This window comes from Daldinia decipiens (assembly GCF_022478715.1).
Source record: "Daldinia decipiens strain CBS 113046 unplaced genomic scaffold F4813scaffold_33, whole genome shotgun sequence".
Lineage (NCBI taxonomy): Eukaryota > Fungi > Ascomycota > Sordariomycetes > Xylariales > Hypoxylaceae > Daldinia > Daldinia decipiens.
In genome coordinates this window covers 346,946-368,301 of record NW_026054576.1, presented here as the reverse complement: position 1 = coordinate 368,301, position 21,356 = coordinate 346,946, and the positions used below count along the sequence as shown (strand labels likewise).

General features: G+C 47.5%; 6 protein-coding genes across 6 annotated transcripts; 3 read left to right on the top strand and 3 right to left on the bottom strand.

Annotated features, from left to right (window-relative positions):
• The first annotated feature begins 3,162 nt into the window (after positions 1 to 3,162).
• On the top strand, positions 3,163 to 3,676 carry F4813DRAFT_193488 (uncharacterized protein). Its single transcript, XM_049239463.1, has one exon. It carries the CDS (start codon positions 3,197 to 3,199, stop codon positions 3,563 to 3,565), a length of 369 nt encoding a protein of 122 aa, XP_049096947.1. The 5' UTR covers positions 3,163 to 3,196; the 3' UTR covers positions 3,566 to 3,676.
• On the top strand, positions 3,652 to 8,791 carry F4813DRAFT_193517 (ABC transporter ABCl1). The gene is made up of 3 exons (XM_049239464.1): positions 3,652 to 5,458; positions 5,511 to 8,184; positions 8,280 to 8,791. Exons 1-3 carry the CDS (start codon positions 3,737 to 3,739, stop codon positions 8,408 to 8,410), a joined length of 4,527 nt encoding a protein of 1,508 aa, XP_049096946.1. The 5' UTR covers positions 3,652 to 3,736; the 3' UTR covers positions 8,411 to 8,791.
• Positions 8,703 to 10,729, bottom strand: F4813DRAFT_193484 (uncharacterized protein). The gene is made up of 4 exons (XM_049239462.1): positions 10,444 to 10,729; positions 9,557 to 10,385; positions 9,006 to 9,502; positions 8,703 to 8,809 (listed from the first exon to the last, which is right to left on the bottom strand). Exons 2-3 carry the CDS (start codon positions 10,228 to 10,230, stop codon positions 9,376 to 9,378), a joined length of 801 nt encoding a protein of 266 aa, XP_049096945.1. The 5' UTR covers positions 10,231 to 10,385; positions 10,444 to 10,729; the 3' UTR covers positions 8,703 to 8,809; positions 9,006 to 9,375.
• A 1,036-nt stretch (positions 10,730 to 11,765) lies between these two features.
• Positions 11,766 to 13,441, top strand: F4813DRAFT_193765 (uncharacterized protein). The gene has a single exon (XM_049239466.1). It carries the CDS (start codon positions 12,137 to 12,139, stop codon positions 13,064 to 13,066), a length of 930 nt encoding a protein of 309 aa, XP_049096944.1. The 5' UTR covers positions 11,766 to 12,136; the 3' UTR covers positions 13,067 to 13,441.
• Positions 13,324 to 15,558, bottom strand: F4813DRAFT_193543 (soluble quino protein glucose dehydrogenase). The gene is made up of 7 exons (XM_049239465.1): positions 15,384 to 15,558; positions 15,161 to 15,302; positions 14,842 to 15,101; positions 14,391 to 14,783; positions 14,100 to 14,331; positions 13,883 to 14,042; positions 13,324 to 13,812 (listed from the first exon to the last, which is right to left on the bottom strand). The coding sequence occupies exons 2-7, from the start codon at positions 15,162 to 15,164 to the stop codon at positions 13,581 to 13,583; spliced, it is 1,281 nt and encodes a 426-aa protein (XP_049096943.1). The 5' UTR covers positions 15,165 to 15,302; positions 15,384 to 15,558; the 3' UTR covers positions 13,324 to 13,580.
• A 594-nt stretch (positions 15,559 to 16,152) lies between these two features.
• Positions 16,153 to 20,273, bottom strand: F4813DRAFT_193824 (uncharacterized protein). The gene is made up of 2 exons (XM_049239467.1): positions 20,199 to 20,273; positions 16,153 to 19,944 (listed from the first exon to the last, which is right to left on the bottom strand). The coding sequence occupies exon 2, from the start codon at positions 19,677 to 19,679 to the stop codon at positions 16,254 to 16,256; it is 3,426 nt and encodes a 1,141-aa protein (XP_049096942.1). The 5' UTR covers positions 19,680 to 19,944; positions 20,199 to 20,273; the 3' UTR covers positions 16,153 to 16,253.
• Positions 20,274 to 21,356: the final 1,083 nt, after the last annotated feature.

Below are 21,356 nucleotides of genomic sequence, written 5' to 3'. Positions count from 1 at the left end.
ATGTAAATAAAGCTCTCTGCGTTAAGTATAATAGGAAAGCTAGGGTGATGAGAAGCGAAGTTATCTTTAGGAGAAGTTTCATGCGTATTAATATCTTGATACCCTTACGATTACGACTTTTTCCCAACTAGAGCTAGGCGGCATAATTCGTACAAAATTAGGCCTATTTACCTTGGGTTAGAGTTGAATAAGTTCGGTGTTCCGGCGTAGAGTGAAGCCCGGAGTAGTAAATCTTGTTAGCACCCCTTTGGCGTGATGGGAATTCTTGGTCTTGGTATAGTCCGACCAGTCTTCGTATCCGACAGAACATCAGGGGATCCCGAATTATAATTCGAAATGTTTACTAACATGTAGGTCCATCTCGAGATAAGACAGACTGATATAATTCTAGTAGCAAGTACCATTATCATAATGCATATCGTTAGCGAGGCTACATGTCCATACTTTCCCTCTCTGCATTTTATGTACATAGGTATGGGTGAGGAAAGGGGTATTAGATATCGATCCACATATCAAGGAGAAACGCGTCACCTAGCCTACTGCTACTTTACAAACGCGGATAAGGAGTAGTGATTCTAATCATCTTAGGCAAACATCTGCACTAATGAAAAGGGGCATCTAAACCCTTCTCATCTGAGGTCCTCATAAGCAGAAGTACTTGTCCTATTTGCTAGGTACAATAAGACCGCTGAGTGAGTGATAAGGGTTGAGGGACGTACTAATTATCACTTCTCAGTTATGTTCCACCTCTTAAAACTACCATGTTCAGTAGTGCCCTAAAGTAAATAAATGCGTCCCGACGTTATGGTTGTAAGAAAGCACCCCTTAGCCATGAATGTGGCTCCTCTATAATTCTCCTCATAGGGACAGGCCCCTAAGATTAGCTACCTAACCTATGCATGGATTGATCCGTTGTAACTCTCTGGAATTCGATTCATGACTTTTGTTGACCTATCGAGTTCCTAAAAAACTAGAATAATTCGGATCTGCAGTGTTCCTAGGAGACTACTAAGTTGGATTTCGCCGAATTGATTTCACATACCGACTCGACCAACTAACACGGCGCGTGTAACAGGACTAGGATCAACAACTACTTGGCTAGATCTCACTGCATTACTCGTCACTGATGATCACCAGCTTTTGGAAGGATGGAACACTTTATCACATCAGCAAAGTAAGGAATATATTGGCGGCGCGTATAAACATGCTGCTACGAGGCATAGATTCAGGGGCAACGCTGGATTGGACATAGAACCCGATAGTATGGCTGATGTAGGATTCCCAACAACACGGATGCGCTACAACCCTTACCATATGCACAAACACAATGATATTGGGACCAAGATTACCCACCCGGTAGTGAGTACCGAGTACGAGATACAGATTACGAGGTATCAAACCCGATTCGCAGACGATGCACAGGAATAAGTTAGTCGTCACCTCGACCCCCCTTATATAGTACTAGAACATAGGATTGTCGGTTTTTTGTTGGTTGTGAATCTCGCCAAGTGAGGGGCGTGCAGCTGTGAGATAATCTTGGATCATCCTAGCAAGATCCCGAGTTACAGTTACGACATGATTCCTGGAAGTGTTGTCGAATATTGCCGTCACGTTGACGACAGTTTCAACAGGCGATTTAACAAAGCCAGTTTACGGATCTGTACATGAGCTCTCCGTACATTTAGTAACTACATAAGTGTAATGCAATTTCGGGGTACGGATATATGAGGACTCCGAAGCGTACCGAATCTCTAGATCGATCGGAGATAAATAATATTATGTACTACATACAGTAGATATTTTATGGGATATCGTTCTGACTTGCCTTGGCTAATATTAGGTACACTTATTGAACTATTTTAGGTAGGTATATAATATGTATATAATCTGGAATGTTCTGGCATTTGTACATCTTTATTATTTTAATTATGTAGGTAGAGTGCTGGGAGTTGGAGGGAAGTTGAAGAATGTCGAGATTTATGGTTGCGGGCTGTCGGAGAGTTTGAAGACCCCGAATCTGCATTCGGGAGGTGTGCGGCTCCTTAATATTCTCAAATCGTTTTGCAGCCTGCCTACTTGCGTCGGTCGGATCGATGGTTGGGTGAAAAGTCACCGGACTTCTTACTAGTTTGAGCAAACGAGATGAATGAAAGTCTTCTTATTGGCTGAGACTTAAGATTTTAATATTTTATTTATTTAATATTTTCTTCTACAAAATATACCTAGGTACCTGCCCTTGGCAGCCCACTTCTAATATATATGCGCAAGTCATATGTATCCGAGCGTTCTCGGTTCGGTCTCTTGTCTCCTTCTTTTAGCGAGGGGACCAAACAGCAAACATCTTTGTATTTGATACCCGCTGATAAGATCGAATCGTACCTGTTTTTATCAAGTCGATTGGGTTTCTTTCGGGGGGTTCGATTCGATTACCAAGTAAGTATCCAAGGTACAGTAGGTATTTTAATGTTTTTAATTACCTAGATACAGTGTAAAGCAAACAAAGCCATCTGCACTAGATCAAACGCAAGATACATGCAGGCATGATATAATCTAAATGCACATACCCGTCAAATGGGTATACATAGGCAGGTAGCTTTGGAGCTGATATGATGATATAACACGGAGGTGATGATAAATAATGATTGGCTTGTCCTACTCTATAAGCACAAAAAGGCTGAGACATTGGGTATGAATTGCTATCGTGACAAAACGCAAAACGGTAGGTAGTCAGGAATTTATGTATGAAAGCACGTTACATCAGCTAGCTGTATGAATAGGTAAGTACCTAACCCAAGTCTAGATCAAATTCGCAAGGCTCATTAAAGCATTGCGGTGTTGATAACCCCCCGTTGGCCGGCAAATGACGGGGTCCGAGTTAAAGACCGTCTGGGGACGGTGGGATAACGGCGGCGGAGAGGAGGGTACTTATAAAGTACCTGATTTACGTAGTATTCACAGCTCTTCGATGATGTACACTAGTAGTACTGAGCGCTAAAGAATTAAGCTTACATCCTTAATCCCACTAGTTAAGATTGAGTCAGGCAGCATAAAACTTGCATAAATGCGCTTATATGCACTATTATGATTCATTATTAGGTATTTCGCACTTCATTAAGAGTCCGCATCGCCCCTGGTTCTACTTACCGTAGTTAGCATAGTTACTTTTACAGCATAAGCCCGGTAAGATTTGGTACCCATGGAGCCACATGGAAACTTTAGTGTAGCAACCTCTTACTACATGTACGTTTGTATATTGGTAGTCGGTATGTATTTACCTAGGTGGCTAGAACAAGACGGGTTGAAAAGACCCTGGAAAAATACGAAAACGAGGCGAATAATATTAAAACCTCGTTCCATCCTGTTTATCGATTTTCTTCTCCTCCTAGTTTCAGCCCAGCGAATGTTGGCTTACTACCTACATAGTCGAGGCTCTTTCTTACTCTCCTTATTTCCTCTACGACGCCTCTCCACTATCCTGGGTTTAATACTTCATAACGGGACGGACAGATCGTCTTTTTATTTTCTAACCTCACTATTTTTAACCTTAATCTTATCTCCGTTATAATTATCTCCGCCAAACTGTGCTATATCCGTGTCATTATCACAAATCTTATAGCTGAACAACCCCTATCGCTACCCAAATAGGAAATCATCTAGAAACAGGTATCTATTATCTGATTATCGGGGAGGGGACAACTCGTGATTGTTTCGGTGGACTTCTGCCACAATCTTCAATATGTCCTTTGTGGGCAGCCCTTTTACCAACTACGACCGCACGGCCCAGACATCAGGAGTACCTCCGATGTCTAGTGTGCACAAGCAAGAAATTGAGGAGGAGAAGGGGACATCGGCATCGCGTCATGATGTCGAAAAGGCGCTTACAGCAGACTCGAGCATTGCGACTCAGGTCGAAGATGATTCCGAGCTGGAGCGACGCGAGTCTATAGTACATAACCTCGCTCGCAGATATACTACCCAATCGAATGCTACTGGAGTCGCCGGGAACAACCCTTATCTAGACAGCTCCGAGGATTCGCCTACCAATCCTCACTCGGCTCATTTCAATGCGCGCGCGTGGGCCAAGGCCATCGTTCGGATGGCTGACCACGAGGGCATGCAGTTTCGGACTGCGGGTGTTGCTTTCCAGAACCTCAACGTTCACGGTTTTGGAGCCGCGACGGATTACCAAAAGGACGTCGCTAATATCTGGTTAGAAGGGCTGGGACTTGTTCGCAAAGCCCTGGGTAGAGGCCAGACGAAAATCGACATTCTACGTAACTTCGACGGCGTCGTTCAAAAGGGGGAGATGCTGGTTGTGCTTGGACCTCCGGGTTCAGGTTGTTCGACGTTCCTCAAGACCATTGCCGGCGAGACTAACGGTATCTATGTCGGAGAAGGCTCGTACTTCAACTATCAAGGACTGACCTCCGAGGAGATGCATAAACATCACCGCGGAGAAGCCATCTACACGGCAGAAGTCGACGTTCACTTCCCAATGTTGACCGTCGGCGATACTTTGACGTTCGCAGCCTCGGCTCGTGCTCCGCGCCACCTCCCTCCCGGTGTTGATAAGACTACCTACTGCAACCACTTAAGGGACGTCACCATGGCCATGTTTGGTATCTCGCATACCGTAAACACTCGTGTTGGTAACGAGTATGTGCGTGGTGTATCCGGAGGCGAACGTAAGCGTGTCACTATCTCCGAAGCTGCACTTAGCCGAGCGCCGTTACAATGCTGGGATAACAGTACCCGAGGTTTGGATAGCGCCAACGCCGTGGAGTTTTGTAAGACGCTCCGGACGCAGACGGAATTATTCGGAACTACTGCCTGCGTCTCCATCTACCAGGCACCCCAAAACGCATACGACTTCTTTGATAAGGCTCTTGTCTTATACGAAGGTCGACAGATCTTCTTTGGTCGGGCAGACGAGGCTAAGCAGTACTTCATCGACCTAGGCTTCGAGTGCCCCGCCCGACAAACGACCCCCGACTTTTTAACCTCGATGACTAGCTCGATAGAACGTGTTGTCCGACCCGGATTTGAGGGTAGAGCTCCGCGAACACCGGACGAATTTGCCACGGCCTGGAAGAACAGCGCCGCGTATCAAGCCTTACAAGTCGAAATCGAGCAGTATAAGCAGGAACGCCCCCTGAACGGCCCGGACGCGGAAGCTTTTCGTGCTTCGAAGAGGGCCCAACAGGCTGCGGGTCAACGATCCAAATCTCCGTACACCATGTCCTTCTCACAACAAATCATGCTGTGTCTATGGCGTGGCTGGCAACGTCTCACTGGTGACCCTAGTCTAACACTCGGATCGCTCATTGGTAATTTCGTCATGGCCCTGATCATTGGTAGTGTGTTCTACAATATGCAACCGAGTACCTCGAGCTTCTATCAACGTGGCGCTCTTCTGTTCTTTGCCTGTCTCATGAATGCTTTCTCAAGCGCCTTGGAGGTATGTTTTCGAAATATTCTCTTCTGGCCTATCGAATACTAATGGTCGCTAGATTCTTACACTGTATGCGCAACGTCCCATCGTTGAAAAACACAATCGTTACGCTCTGTATCATCCCTCGGCGGAAGCTGTCGCCTCTATGCTTGTCGATATGCCTTACAAGATTGCCAACACTCTTGTCTTCAATTTGACTCTGTACTTCATCACCAACTTAAGACGTGAGCCAGGACCTTTCTTCTTCTACTTACTCGTCATGTTCTTTACGGTCATGACGATGAGTATGATTTTCCGTTCGATCGGTTCGGCGTCGCGTACTCTATCGCAAGCTATGGTGCCGGCCGCGTTGTTGATTCTCGACCTCGTTCTTTTCACCGGTTTCGTTATCCCTATCGACTACATGCTCGGTTGGTGCCGGTGGCTTAACTACCTGGATCCCTTAGCATACGCCTTCGAGACTCTGATGGTAAACGAATTCCATAACCGCGAATTTACATGTGATCAATACGTACCAAATCCCCTAGTCCCAGGCTACGCTGATGTCGAAGCGATCAATCATGCTTGCAGTACGCCTGGTAGTTTGCCTGGACGTTTAACCGTCAATGGTGACGCGTATTTAAGCTCGTCATTCCTATACTATAGTTCACACCGTTGGCGGAACTTTGGTATTTTGATCGGTTTCATGTTTTTCTTCCTTTTCATCTATATGGTCGCTGCCGAACTCGTGTCCGAGAAGAAGTCGAAAGGTGAAGTGCTGGTTTTCCGACTTGGTCACAAGCCCGCCCAATTCAAGGACAGGAAGGGCGATGTTGAGGAAGGCGAAGGTCCTCGTGTTGGTCCCATCGCAACGAACGCAAGCCGTGCCAACGGCCCCGCCGAGAAGGGTGGTGCCCTACAGGAACAATCTAGCGTCTTCCACTGGAAGGATGTCTGCTATGATATCAAGATTAAGGGAGAACCGAGGCGGATTCTGGATCATGTCGACGGCTGGGTGAAACCTGGTACTCTGACCGCGCTAATGGGTGTCTCGGGTGCTGGGAAAACAACCCTCCTTGATACCTTGGCTGATCGTATCACTATGGGTGTTATAACTGGCGATATGTTGGTTGATGGTCATCCTCGTGACCATTCGTTTCAAAGGAAGACGGGTTATGTTCAACAGCAAGATCTTCACCTGTCAACTACCACCGTCCGCGAGGCTCTTAACTTCTCTGCTCTCCTTCGCCAGCCTGCTGAAGTTCCGCGCGCTGAGAAGCTTGCCTATGTTGACGAAGTGATTAAGCTTTTGGATATGGAAGAGTACGCAGATGCGGTTGTCGGTGTCTTAGGCGAGGGTCTCAACGTCGAACAGCGTAAACGTCTCACGATCGGTGTTGAGCTCGCTGCTAAGCCTCCTCTATTGCTATTTGTCGACGAACCTACCTCTGGTCTTGATTCTCAAACCTCGTGGGCTATTTTGGATCTTCTTGAGAAACTCACTAAGAGTGGACAAGCTATTCTTTGCACCATTCATCAACCCTCAGCCATGTTATTCCAGCGTTTTGACCGTCTGCTCTTCCTTGCCAAGGGCGGAAGGACTGTCTACTTTGGTGAGATCGGAGAGAACTCCAAGACTCTAACCAACTATTTTGAACGTAACGGCGCTCCAGCTTGCCCCGCAGATGCAAACCCTGCGGAATGGATGCTCGACGCCATCGGTGCTGCTCCAGGTAGTGAGACCAATGTGGACTGGTTCGACACGTGGCGCAACAGTCCCGAATATAAAGATGTGCAGGCCGAGCTTCAAAGACTCGAGGATGGAGCACAGCATATCTCAACGCCTGCCGAAGATCCGGAATCCTATCGTGAGCATGCCGCCAGCTTTGGTACTCAGCTGCGGGAGGTTACATACCGTGTATTCCAGCAATACTGGCGAACCCCGTCGTATATCTACTCCAAGGCAATTCTCTGTATCCTCATAGCACTATTCATTGGCTTCGTCTTCTTCAATGCTCCCAACACAATCCAAGGTCTTCAAAACCAGATGTTCGCCATCTTCAACATTTTGACCATCTTCGGTCAGCTTGTTCAGCAGACAATGCCCCATTTCGTTATTCAAAGATCCCTTTACGAGGTGCGCGAGCGTCCGTCCAAAGTTTACGGCTGGAAGATCTTCATGCTGTCGCAGATCATCGTCGAGCTTCCTTGGAATACGCTTATGGCTGTCTTGATGTTCGTCTGCTGGTACTACCCTATCGGACTTTACAGAAACGCTATGGATGCCGGCCAAACCACCGAACGCGGTGCTTTGATGTTCCTGCTCTTGTGGGCCTTCCTTATATTCACTTCGACATTCACCGATATGATCATCGCTGGTTTTGAAACGGCCGAGGGTGGTGGTAACATTGCCAACCTGATGTTCAGTTTGTGCTTGATCTTCTGTGGTGTCCTTGCTAGTCCCGATACCTTCCCTCGCTTCTGGATTTTCATGTACCGCGTCAGTCCGTTCTCCTATCTGGTATCGGCCATGTTAACAACGGCGGTGGCAAATACTAAGGTGCAATGTGCCGCCAATGAATACGTACACTTCGACCCTCTTCCTGACCAAACTTGTGGCCAATACCTGCAAAACTACATCCTTGCGGCTGGCGGCTATATCGAAGAGGGTACCGCAGATCGTACGTCGAACTGTAGTTTCTGCACCGTCTTAGAGACGAACAAATACTTAGAAAGTGCAAACGCCTACTATGGTAAGTCATTTTCCCCCTTTAAATTTTCCGGATTTTACTAGGCATCTGGAAAATGAATCGATGAATCAGAATCGAAGCTAATGTTTACTGCACAGAGGACCGATGGCGCAACTTTGGTATTCTTTGGGCATACATTGTGTTCAACATCTTTGGCGCGCTATTCGTCTACTGGCTCGCGCGTGTGCCTAAGGGTAAGAAGAAGGAAAAGAAGGCCAAGAAGGAGTAAATATTCAGGGACGAGGAAAACGTTCAACCACGGATGAGTGCATGGAGATCATGTTATATGTATTTTCTTTCGAATACGTCGGGACTCATGCCGTAGCAGATGGACGTCTTTTTTTATATCTATTATGTTGTAAATATGCATCACGCAAGGCGTTCATTTTTCAAGGGAGGAAGACCACTAAACTAGAGTAGGACTGAGACCTTCTCTACGACGGCTGTTAATATGGTATGATATGGTTAGCAGCATGATTTGGTAATCTATAGATAGGACGAACAACCAATGAATAAATAAATAGAGAGAGCGCTGCGCTCAGTTAGACATAGCACAATCTTCCCATCTTTAATGGCTCGCCCCTATATTATATAAAGCAGTGAATCATAAGTATCCCAAGAATCGAACCTAAGGTAAATTGAACACGTTAGCACGCCCTTCACACTTAGACTGGTTAACTAGTCGCGCTATCTTGGCCGTTTCACCGTTTGTTAAAGCTGGGCCAGAAAATATCAACAGCCTAACTACGACATCTAAGCTGATGTTGCGCAAAAGAGGATATAGTCAAGAAACTACAAATCGCTACTGTAAAGGAGCAACTCACCATTTGATATCTTATGCCATGGTTATCTTACTTGTATAATTTCGAATTGCTGTCCCAGTGCTCATCAGTAGAGAAAACCCACGCCGTGAAAAGGAGATTGTAAGCCAACAATGCGGTGAATGAGAGATGATATATTTCTATCTCCTTTGTGGTATCATCGAGGCCTATGCCAACTGACTATGTGGTAGAGTATATGCGCAATGCCGCCCTTTACTTTGCTTGATGTCTTTCGGAACACCCAAATGCCGCCCCTAAATATTTATTACAAAAAACGATCGTATTTTTGTTGTGCTTCGCCTTGCTTCGCTCCGCTCCGCTCTGCTTTGGAAAGAAAAGAATAATAGACACATGTCTCGCCTGCCCACCCGTCCTATAATTGCAATCGGCCCGCGGAGTCGTCCTTCTCATATATATCTTGCATCGTCAATTGCACGCCAACAACTTTGGCCTCGAAGAATTGGAACAGCTGGAGAAACGCGGTGAGGAACTGAGAAGAACTGTTGTCATATCGTTAGCATAAGTACTCGGGTAATCACACAGCCTACACTTACACGAGGGAAGCAATCAACCCTATCGTCGGCGGCCACAAGCCGACGTACCTAGATCCCCACCAGGGATACATGATATGCGCCGAGTATATCAGAAATCCGAGCGTTGGCCCGGCGAGTAGGATATCAACTACGGTAAATTGCAACCTCTTAGTGCGACGCCTTCGGATGCCCTCATCCTCATCAGGGCCGCCGAAGGATACGATAGTCCTCCCGTTAACGGCGAGGGTGACCGGGGGTAAGCCGACTGTGCGCCGCGGCGACGGCCAGTACGCGTATCCTAGGATACTACACAAGCCGTGTGCTAGATTCCAAAATAGCGCCAACCAGCATAGCGAGAATAATACTTTATTCTCCCACGGCCACCACCCGGCGTCGATAGCCGTATGCACTCGGATTACTGTCGCTAGGCCCAGCAATGCTGTGAAGAGTCGCGGGATAGCTATTAAGGGAACATCGAAGCGCGTCGTATTGCTCTCGCTAACTTTATTGCTGCTGTGAATACTGCTGGTGTTGCCGTTGGAATTATTATTACTATTATTATAGCTGGCGTGATGAATTTCGCATTTTTCGCAGGGGCAGCTGTGTATTTGTATTGCTACGTGGTCCGAGGATGATGAACTGCGCGTGCTGACCGGTGTCAATGGGCTTCGACTTCGAGGTGTTGTTGTCGACATGGCTGATGATGCTTGTTATTGCCGACGTCGTCACGTCGCAAAGCTTTCTTCTTCTTCTTCTTTTTTTCCAGTCTTTAATTCTTTCTTTTTCCTTTTCTTCTTCCCTCCTCTTTCTTTGTTTATTGTATTTTCGTCCTTTTCTTGTTCTTCTTCCCCTGTTCTCGTCTTAATTAAAATACTTTCTAATAAAAGTAACAATTATTTTCCAATTACGTTAGGTATTTACTCGTTATCCCCCGATTCGGATTCGGTCTAATAGGGCTGCGATGCGATGTGCGATGATGCTAGATGAGACACCGCAGCTCGGGGTGTTGTACAGTTGTATGTATAAGTGTTACTCGCGTCGAAATTGCGGAGGCGAATTGGAATAGCAGTTGGTCTGGGTCTGGACTTTAGACATTAGGGACTTTTAGGGGTCATGCAGCAGGTAAACCTTTTCTAGATAAAGGGGAATCTGTTAACCTAGTACATTTACTAGTACATTTATGATTTATTTAGGTACATGTACCTCAGGATGTAGTTAGCACATTTGTTTTAGTGGAAACTTTCCCGCTGTTGCTGCGCCTCTTTGACAAGGTATTGTACCTAGAACCTAATCCAGTTATCCGTCCTGTTTGCCTACCTACATACCTAGGTTAGGTAGTAGGTACATGGTACATAATGTATGTACCTACAATTCTGTACATCTGCAGGGCTGCAGCCCGGCGTAACGTCAAAAAATAGAACATTAAAGCCTATGACGTTCTCCAACTTTTCCTTCCTCGTAGGATTCGCACTTATCTGACTTAGATGTATGTATGTATTTTTGGGGGCTATGTTTCTCTTTTCCGCTCTTCTGTCCCATCCTTTATGCACTATGCACTATGCCTCGCCTCCTCGTCCCATTTTCATAGCCTGCATACATCATTCTTTACACACTCCAATGCCTTTAAATGGAAGACCTTCATATCTTTAAACGTCGTTATCGAATCCTCGGTTACAGTGTTGCCGCAAGACAACGGCACGGACGGAGTAGATCTACATCTCTGACCATCTATACCTATGTATAGATATCTAGGTTAAGTACCTAGGTAGGTAGGTACCTATCTGTTTGCGACTCAGGCTGCCGGGAAGGGTCCGAGTGTGCCTTGAACTAGACCGGAGGATTTTCAGCTAAAACTACGTGTAAGCTGGTAGCGGTAGGGCTAGGTGCAACCCACGTTCTTCCCCGTTGCGGAGACGGAGAGGTGAAGATCTTGAGGCTAGTGAAAACCGATCACGATTCGATTGATTTAGTAGTTTGGTGGTTTGACAGATTCGAAAGTCAGATCAACAGAGATAAAGTCTGTAAGAAGTCAACTTGCGGCTGTTTATTTGTAGTAAAGCATTCTCGAGATATCGGAGAACTACTTACAGAGTTAGGTAGGTAGTTACAAAAACAACCCAATTTGTAGCTTTCAACACGCTATCTCCAACTCATTATCTCCAACTACGGATACCGAGCAATAAGAGTATAGTGTATCCTATGTATAACTTAAGAGGATTCTTTAAGGAGCACACATGCAAAACCCGGTCATCAACCAACAAAGCGTTTCATATAGCCCCTGTGGCTACGCAGTAGCTTGTATATAGATTAGGCATGTAATATTCCTATTCGTTTCTGACTATTCCGTACATACATATGCAGGTAGATGCAGAAGTCTCGAGAGTGGCCTGATATAATATTATACCCGCTTTCGGATTATGAACGGCGATAAGGCGAATTACGCGCAGGTTTCACTCTCAGAATCCTCCAGGCTTACCAATATAATACAACATAATATATAGCTAATATATCATATACGATGATTCCGGAATATCTGTGTTAAAAGGTTAAAGAAAAATCCAGAAAAGAAGGGAATGAATTAAGTCAACAAATCAATAAAATATGCACTCAGCACAAGTTCAGTCTTGGACCCAAGGTCCACGGTATGTCTCGGTTGACAATCCACCCACACCATCAGATAGCCAAGTCCAACTCCGCGTCTTGGCTGCTGGGGTTCACCAAATAGTTCGCTCCCGCGCCTCGGGAGCCCACTACTCAGCCAGAGAACTCCCTCACACCGTCGGTATCGACTGTGTCGGCACAGACGAGTCCACAGGCAAGCTCTATTATGCCTTTACTTTGCAGGGCGGCACGTTTGCCGAACGTATCAACGTTGATAAGTCCAGCGTCTATCCGCTACCTGATCATGTCAATCCAGCATCATTCGCCGCGAACCTCAATCCTGCCATGAGCAGCTGGATGGCTATCACTCAGCGTACCACTAATCTACCCAAGGACTTTACTACCGTCATCATTGGTGCGACGAGTGCTAGTGGTCGCTTGGCCGTACACTCGGCGAAGGCGCTAGGGGCTGGCAAGGTCATCGGTATCGCGCGGAACAGCGAGACTTTAGCCGACGTTGACGGCCTCGATGATTGCATCGTGCTCCAAGATCCAGTAGCCGAAACTGACTTTTCCAAAGCCCATGACGTTGATGTCATCTTGGATTACGTCTATGGTGACGCGATGGTGCATCTACTTACATCGCTAAGCCGGGCCAAGCAGCCGGTACAGTACGTCCAAATCGGGGGTCTTTCTCAGCATACTCCCCAAATACCCTCCCGTCTCCTCCGGTCCTTTGACCTAACTATCCGGGGAGCGGGTGCAGGTTCCTGGAGCATATCGGCGCTGATGAAGGAGCTGCGCACGATGGTTCCGACGGTAGCCAGCTGGAAGCTGACCCCCGCCTGGTCTGTGCAACTTAAGGACATCGAAGAGACTTGGGACGACGCATCGTTAAAGGTCAAGGGTAGAGTAGTTTATGTGCCATAGACCGTTGCCTGGGACAGGCTTTCCTGATGGAGAAGCTTTTTGTAAAAATCCTCAAGAAATAAATTGTCTATTTCCCACCGTCTGTGCCTCGTTGGAATATACCATGCCTGTCTATGCAAACTCTCGGCGTCAGCAGATTGTCATCCTAAAATACAAAGTCATCAGGATTCTAGTAACCCCAATGATTTCAATTTATCACGTCACTCCTTAATTCATATTGTCATGTGGTTACCAAGATCTTAACGCCAACTCAATTCTGAGGCGATTATTTATCGTCCCAGTTAAAGGCTGGCTGGTTGGTCGAGTATAAGGTATACACTATCCTCTCCCGTACGTTCAACACTTGTTTTGGAGTTAAACTGACGACATTACGAAGAAGACTCCGCCGGAAAGGCAGGTATATCCCAACGTCCTACATTATTAAGATCTATACGGCAGGAAATCCGATATATACACACAAGATCTCGCACGCTCTGGTTCAATGAACATAGTTATATCTTACTTTGCAATGGGTTTAACCCTCGGTAATCACAAAGATTTCTCCAGACATGTCGGCAGCCATAAATAGACGACCCTTCTTGTCAAACGCAAGACCTACGGGACGAAAGCACGCACTCGGGCATTTAGTTGTGTCCTCGTTTTGCAGGATATACTCCACGGCCGTAGTATCTGTGACCTTTGCTACGGGCTGGCCGTTGGCGAATGCAATCTTGCCCACCCGATATCCATCAGGAGGATTTCTGTTCCTGTAAGGAGTATTGAGTTAGAGCCAATGGGCATTCGAGGGTGAGTGTATGGATAGACTGGGATACTAACCAGCTCCCGTGAAATGCAACGTAGGCAGCACTTCCATCTTCCTTGAATTTAATATCCAACGGGGCTGTATGGGGAGGGAAGATTAGACGCGGCCCTTGCCGTTCGGTGCGGCAAAACTCGTCAACTTCTTCTAATGAGCTGCTCGCCGTTACCTGCTCGACTATAAAACGGTCAGCTACCATTCATTAACCCTAAATGCATATTTAATAACACATACAAGGAGTGCCGGCTATGCCACCAAACTGTGAGCCAGCGGTAATTTTGGAATTCGACGGAATATTCGTAGTTTGCCAAGCAGAGAAGCAAGCTGGATATCCGTAATTCTGGCCCTTTAGGGAGTTTTCCGTGTCTTTGATGACACCGTGATAGTTCAGTTCCTCTGCCGGGTTTTCATTGTGAATGTCGACACCGCTACGAACAATATTATCTGCCGAGTTCTCAACAGACCACTGACACGCCAGTTAGTGACCCGTACAATGATCAAATCCAAGAGCACTGCGCAGCATACAATACCACCTGTTGATGGGTCCTCGCCGACACCGACCGAGTTTCTCAGGCCCCAGCCTAGAACCTCACCCCCGGATGCATAGTCTGTCGCGGTCTCCGATGCAAGTAATTCCGAAATCTTGAACGTCTTGATTATACTTTTCCCGGCTTCAACACTGGTAGTCGTATTATCAATATTCCCGTCGGAACCGCGTGAGACTAAGAGGACGTCCGGGGCGCTCGAAGGGATAAGAAGTGTTCTAGTGATATGGCCTCCGCTTCCCATACCCTCTATCAACGTCTTTTTGGTCCCGACAGTCCCGGCTTCTGCGTCATATGGATATGCGTACACGCTTGCCATATTCGACACGAAGAGGGTCTTTCCATCTTGACTGAGTGCGATGCCGTGGTTCAACTTGATATTTATATGATGAGCACACTACCTACACGCATGATTTCCGAAGATTTCTCACCGATGTATCGGGGATCAACTGGGCGCTTGAAGCTGCACAGACGTTTCCGTCACTCTCTGTCAAGACGACCCTCCTAATACCGGCCCCTCCTTGTTCGGACACGAGTAAGTTTCCTACCGTATCAAAGATGATGTTGCGTGGTACTTTCAACCCATTCAAGATAACCTGGGCGGTATAACCTTCGCTTATCTTGAGCTGCGCCGACGGAGTAAGCGGAGTGCAGTTTTGCGCGTTTGCGGCCGACAAAAACAGCCCAAGAGCTGCGAATATCATGAAGGGAGCCATCACTAATAAGTTTACTTGGACGGATAACACATACCCATTTACAGTTGGCGGGTTAGTTGGGGGTTAAAAACGAAATTATGGAATCCTGGAATCCTGGACAATAGATCGGCATGACTCGTTGGAAAGCCATAGTATCCTTGACAGTTTTGCATGGCATGTAGCTGGCGGAGGCACCGCTAGTCGATATTCTAGTCAATATTTTCAACAGGTTGGGGAATGCCATGAAACGACGCCCAGATAGTGGAAGGAAACCAAACCGGATATTGACGTTTAACCGCTACAAACATAGTGCCCAGAAATGATCACCGGCCGTGGAGAGGTTGAGAGGTTGAGAGGATGCTTGAGTTGCAATAGGACCCATTCAAGCGTCATCGAGTTGATGCAGTTTATGATAAAAGACTCGGCGTAGACATGGAGGGAATATGACGATCATCACGACATATATACACACTACCTAAATCAGGTTACACTATAAATTCGGTCGTGCAGTTCGTGTAAACTGTTCGGGGACGCGGTATTACGTCTTCCATTTCCGGGGGCTTGGGAGTTGGTCCGGGATTCGTTTGCTATTGGTTTGCTGATGCACTTATCTACTCCGCATTCCGATTCCACGTGTTAAATTCCCCGCAAAATCCCCGCAGCTTCTAGAAGTGTACCTTACTTAGGTAAATAAGTATACCTAAATGCCATCATGCATCTATACGAGCTTCCCCTGACACCTGGTTGCAGTGTGTAGAGCAATGGTTTATGATATAACTGCTATAATATAACATCTTCCGGTACAAGTATATCCCGAGACTAAAGCTGCGTTTTTTTTATACGCCTCCTTTCCCTGCTTTTGTTGATTAGGTAAATAAGTCCCCCGTATCCGCTTCAACTCCGAGGCCAGCCCGATAAGCAAGCAACATGTAAGTCTGTCCACCATAAAAGGAAACGCAAATGCGTGATGCGCAGGACAAAGTTAAATTTACAAAATATACAACCGTCCCATAACCTCGTGATGAGCGAAAAAAGAATCTGGAATTGGTATCTCATTACATTTCGTGAATGCTCAAGGGTCGGCCCGTTTTGATTTGGAATTAAACAAGGTTCTAGGTTAAAGAAAAGATTCGGCATGTTGCTCCCAACTATATCATACCACCCGGCAATCCCATGCCAGGGTTTTTGCCACCATCGGTCACGGCTCTCCTAGATGTAGGAAGATCTGCGTTATTAGGGGGGGCGTTGTTATGAGCTCTCGATTGGAGTCCTGAAGCATCAGATGCTACCGGCCGGAGGCGTTTGCGGTCGAGAGCCTCTGCCTCCATGCCACTACCGCTGCGTCGGCTCAAGTTGTCAAAGACAGCTCGAGTGCTGGAGAAATCTTGCCTTCGTCTCGGGTTAATAGGGGGCAAAGGCGGCGCAGTCCGACTGTTGCTGCGAGATATATTTTGTGGGGCTTCTGACAGGGCTACGGTCGGGACTTGGGAAGTCGACATGACGAATGTAGGATCTGAAATGTCCTTAGTCTTGATTTTGCGTCTTGTACCATCACTTGTAGTCGGACTTGCATTCTCGTAGCCGCGATTTGGGGATGCTCCCGAGCGGGGCGAAGGGACTGTACCCGAGGTCGGCGGATTACGGCCGAACGGTGATGGCATGGGAGAGATAGGCGAGGGCTGGCTCGATTCGAAACCGCGAGATGTCTGTACGCGGAGGTTGCTAGCGGCTACAGGATTAGATTTCTTGGACCCTGGGTACGGTTGTGGTGGCATGATTGGTGACCCTTTGATGTCCGTACCGGGGAGACCTGGGGAGCGCATTGGAGGCCGTGCCGCGGTTCCACTGGAACTAATTTGAAGATTCCGCGTGGGCTGCACATTTGACCGCCCGTCGTTGCTGGAGTCCGAACCACTTCTATCGCGATCATTCCTTAACTGTCCTCTGGATGCTCGGGCCTGTACCTCCTTTCCCTCTTCGCTGAATGTCCGCTGCTGATAAAATATAGGCGGTGGTCTCCGTTCACGTTCGGGGGATCGCTGTCCGGAGGGTAGTTGTCTAATTGGTGTCGATCGTGCGGAATCGGTGTCCAGAGCAAGATCCTGAGACTGTATTTGATGTCTAACTTCCATGTCTGCTTCTTTCATCTTTTGTAATTCACGCTTCGCCTGCCTGAATGCTCGAAGTCCGGCATGAGAATCACTCTCCGTTGATTGCTGCTCCGGATCATGTTCCCGCGCCGAGCTTGCCGTTTGAGAGCCATTTGAAGCCCCGAAACCAAGCATTTTCATAGCTTTGGATTGAGAAGGCTCCCGGCTTCGGTCAGCTAGCGATCCCCGGCTGCTCTTTGAATGTAGATGACCTAGCCCATTTTGCTTTTGCCGTGTATTGGATCCCTGTTCCCTTACATCTACCGGCTCCTCCGACCGGCGAGGCGAGGAAGAACGACTGTCGGTTTCAACATACGTAGTTAATCGTTCACGTACTCGGCGTGCTCCATCTGCTAGCTGACTGGCGAATTCGTCTCGGTCGTCACCGGTAATTGCATTGGTACTTTTGCCCAAAAATTCTTCGGCGGTAGGCACATTAGACGATCGAGATTGAACGTCTAGCATTGGCTCGTTGACATCTAAATCCAATGTCCAATCCCGGACCACGTCGGGCAGCTCCCATGGATTCGTATTTACTCCTGATCCTTGGAAATATTGCGCATCTTCTGGGCCCGCGGGGAAACGAGATTCTAGACCCGACGTAGCGGGAGCGAGGCCGTAAATTGACGAAGCATTACTGTCGCCTCGCAAGTGTTGCCGTACCATGCCGCTTAGACCAGCTCCAGGAGCCGGACCCAGAGTAGGTGAATCCGCAGGCGAGATACCTTTCGAATTTGGTGACATTGACGAATTCTCCCCGGGAATAGGTTGATTCTCGGATTCTGTCAACTTCGTGGAGTCACGAAGAGCTGGATGTTGGCGGTCCGATGGACGTCTCAACAAGACGTGAGGAGATGCACCTGACTTAGGCGACGCAGCAGGAGAATAATCCGAGTCATTAGGATCGGCCAAGAATGACGTTGCAGGCTCCATCGACGCAGACCCGGTTTCGGTGGGCGCCACATAAACCTTGGGCTCCAATTCTCTTCTTGTTCCAGATGATGATGAACTGGATCTATTAGTTACAGAAGATACGTTCAAGTCATCCCGAGATCTTTGCGTGGGCGTTTCCCGACCTTGCTGTCGTTGTAATTGCCGTTGAGCATATCTAGACTCGTCATATGGTTGTAGGGGCTTCTGGAAGACTCCGAGTGCAGTAGCTTTCCCTAGATCATTAGGGTGAATCTGAAGTATCGAATTTTCCTCCGTCTCGCTCATTGGGGGGCTCAGCGGCGGCGCCCCTCCAAAATTTGATCGCATATCGGTCGCGCTAGTCACACGATCGCCGGGGTCCGGAGTACCGGTAGGAGAGGCGGTGACGGGAGGGCTCATGGATCGCAAGTTCGGCGCGCTAGACTTTGCCAGGACCTTTCGCTCGCTGCTAAACCGATCGACATATCCAAATGCCGTAGGCGATGGCGAATTCTGGGCCAGATCAGGCGTCAGAGTACCAAAAGTACGCTGTCGTGTTAGAGTGTCGATGCGGGAAAGGGCCGAAGACTGCTGCTCATGGAGATCATTGTTTAGCCCAGACTCGTATAGTCTCCTGGCACGTGTCACGCTCCTTTCTACAGCAGTAGTGGAGCTAGTTGATGGTTGCCAGTCCATCAGAGAAGGAGTCCGCTGAGAAGAGGTTATTGATGTTGCAGCGGTCGAGTTCCTAGCTAATGATGGGGTGGATGATGTTGTCGAAGATGTTTCTCTTTTTTGGTTGTAATTACTGAGCATTGGCGAATCGGCGCGGAGGGCATCCGCATCTGCATAACTTGAATTCCTCTCTTCATCTTCGTCCCTGTCTTCCTCTGAGGATTTACGCTCCTTCTCTGCCTGCCTCCAACGCTGAAAAGCAGACAAGGCGACATCGTCATCATACAAGGCTCGCCCGCTCATTCCGCCGTCGAGATTTTTCGACGAACTAGTACCAACCGGAATCTTGTAGATCTTCTGGCGCCCGCCAAATAGGTTGTTACCCTCAGTCGGTTTGGAACGTCCCATGACACTGCTAGCCTTTAACGAGTCCGCATCATCTGAATTAAAAGAGGCCTTCCTAGCGAAAGGAGCTGCTGCTCTTATCGATTCAACCTCGGCGATATCCCCCAAACCACGAAAGCCACCGTAATCCAACCTAGACTGCCGCTTAGGGAAAAGAACGCTGTCATCGCTGGCCTTACCGATCTTGGTGTTTGGATCATCCTGCTCCCGTAGCATGGAGAATCGGGCTGAGAGACCGGTCATTAACAAACTCGTACGAAATTCATCATTGGATGGTAGGGCGGCCGAAATATCGATCTCGACCTTCTCTGGTTCTTGGGCCTTTTTCCCTTTTCTAAACGGCCGGAATGGCATAGACGATTCAGAATCCTGCGAAGGCCTGGGCGCCGAAATGTCATCCTTGACCTTCTTCTTAGTTCTGAAGCGATTCATTGTGGATTATACCGGCGTTCGTCCTTCGTTCTCGGGTGAAAAATTCTTAGTTACGACTAGAAACCAGTTCGATATGATGGAAGATAAGTTAAGATATAAGATGCTGGGATAGTATCACGCTCCTTATCCCATTAATGAAAGCAAGTGAAATTGCCGAAAGTGATCGACTCTGGTTAGGTTTGAATTTATTTCGAGGTTCCCTATTAAATTTAGGTAGTGCGAAAAGACGGGAAAGTCGACTCAGGAAGCACAAAGTGATTCCTGCCTGCAATAAAGGAGAAATGTAATTAGTTAAATGAGTTGGGGATGTTGATATCGTGTGGGGGATGAGGTTAAGGGGCTTGCGCTTGCATCGTCGGTGCGGACACAGACGTGCTTGAGAGTTTAGATGCAGGAGGTGCCGCGTGAAATGCAAATTGACTGGCAGATGTTCCAATAATCCTGATTTCCGGAATAGTAAAAACAATTCCTTGGAAGAGGTTGCAAAATGCTTTCCAAAAAGGTATTGGAGGGGCTTACCTGAAGACGGGATGGCTCGTGTCCGGGGCGTTTCACAGATTTGATGGGGGAACCTGGATAGTAACCTGAGTAGTCGAAAGGAAAGCAAGCATGAATATGCACATGGGCCGGCCGACGATCAGACAACCAAACTGAGATGACCCCGTCCCTCTTTCTCGAAAAAGAGCCAATCCTGTTGTCACCTGGTCTAAGAGGACGAGAGAAACGAAAATAGATTCTGCGGGGATTCCTGGAATGGAATATCCGCGACTCGCAGCATACGATGGATGCCAAAGGAGAGAATACTCAAAGTCACACGGATGGACACAACAGACCAATGGTTCCTGTAGGATAGGCTGATGGCAGACGAATGCTGGAACCCGATTTTGTGACTGCTTAATCTGCGAGATCCGAACTCTGGGTCTTGGAATGAGAAATGATTTCAAGTTCTTGTGCAACGGCTGTCTTGCTTCTTCGTCGAATACCTGAGGGGGTCACAACAAATCTCTGTATTTTGCTTCAGCACCCCTTTTCCCTTTCGTATCTTCCACGAGCAGTATCTTTGATGATCGGGGCCTATTGCAATTATTCCAGTCGACCGATCGTTCCGCCTATTAGTTCGAGTATCGCCTTGTCGCTGGGGATGAAATGAGTGACTATGGTGAGAATTGTCGCCGCAGAGAACGAACAATCGACAAGGAAAGCGAGTGCCAAAGAAAGCAAAAAAAAGAAACGAAAGAGATTGACTGGCTGGTAATAGTAGACAAGTAAACGAGGGTCGCTATGGATTCAACACGGACCACGGACCACGGACCAGAACCAAATCAGACAAGACAAGACAAAAACAAAGTGAGTGACGAGTACCTAGGCGAGTCAATGCGAAAGTGGGAAAAACCGAGTGGATGGAAAATGAGGGTGACGAACAAGGATAATCAATGCCAAGAACGTTGAAAATGAAGCTTATCCTGGAAGAGAAGCCCCTCCTCCCCTGCATAACGGTGCAGGGCCCTGCATAGGCGTAAGTGCAGGCAACAAGGGTACCTAGGTACATGTGCTATGTACATGTGCAGGTACCTAATCTACCTATATGTATACAGCTTAGGTATTCTTGGTCTATGTATTTCCTAAGAAATTGCACTGTCTCTTCCTAAGTCACTTTCGTCTCGAAAATTTATAAAG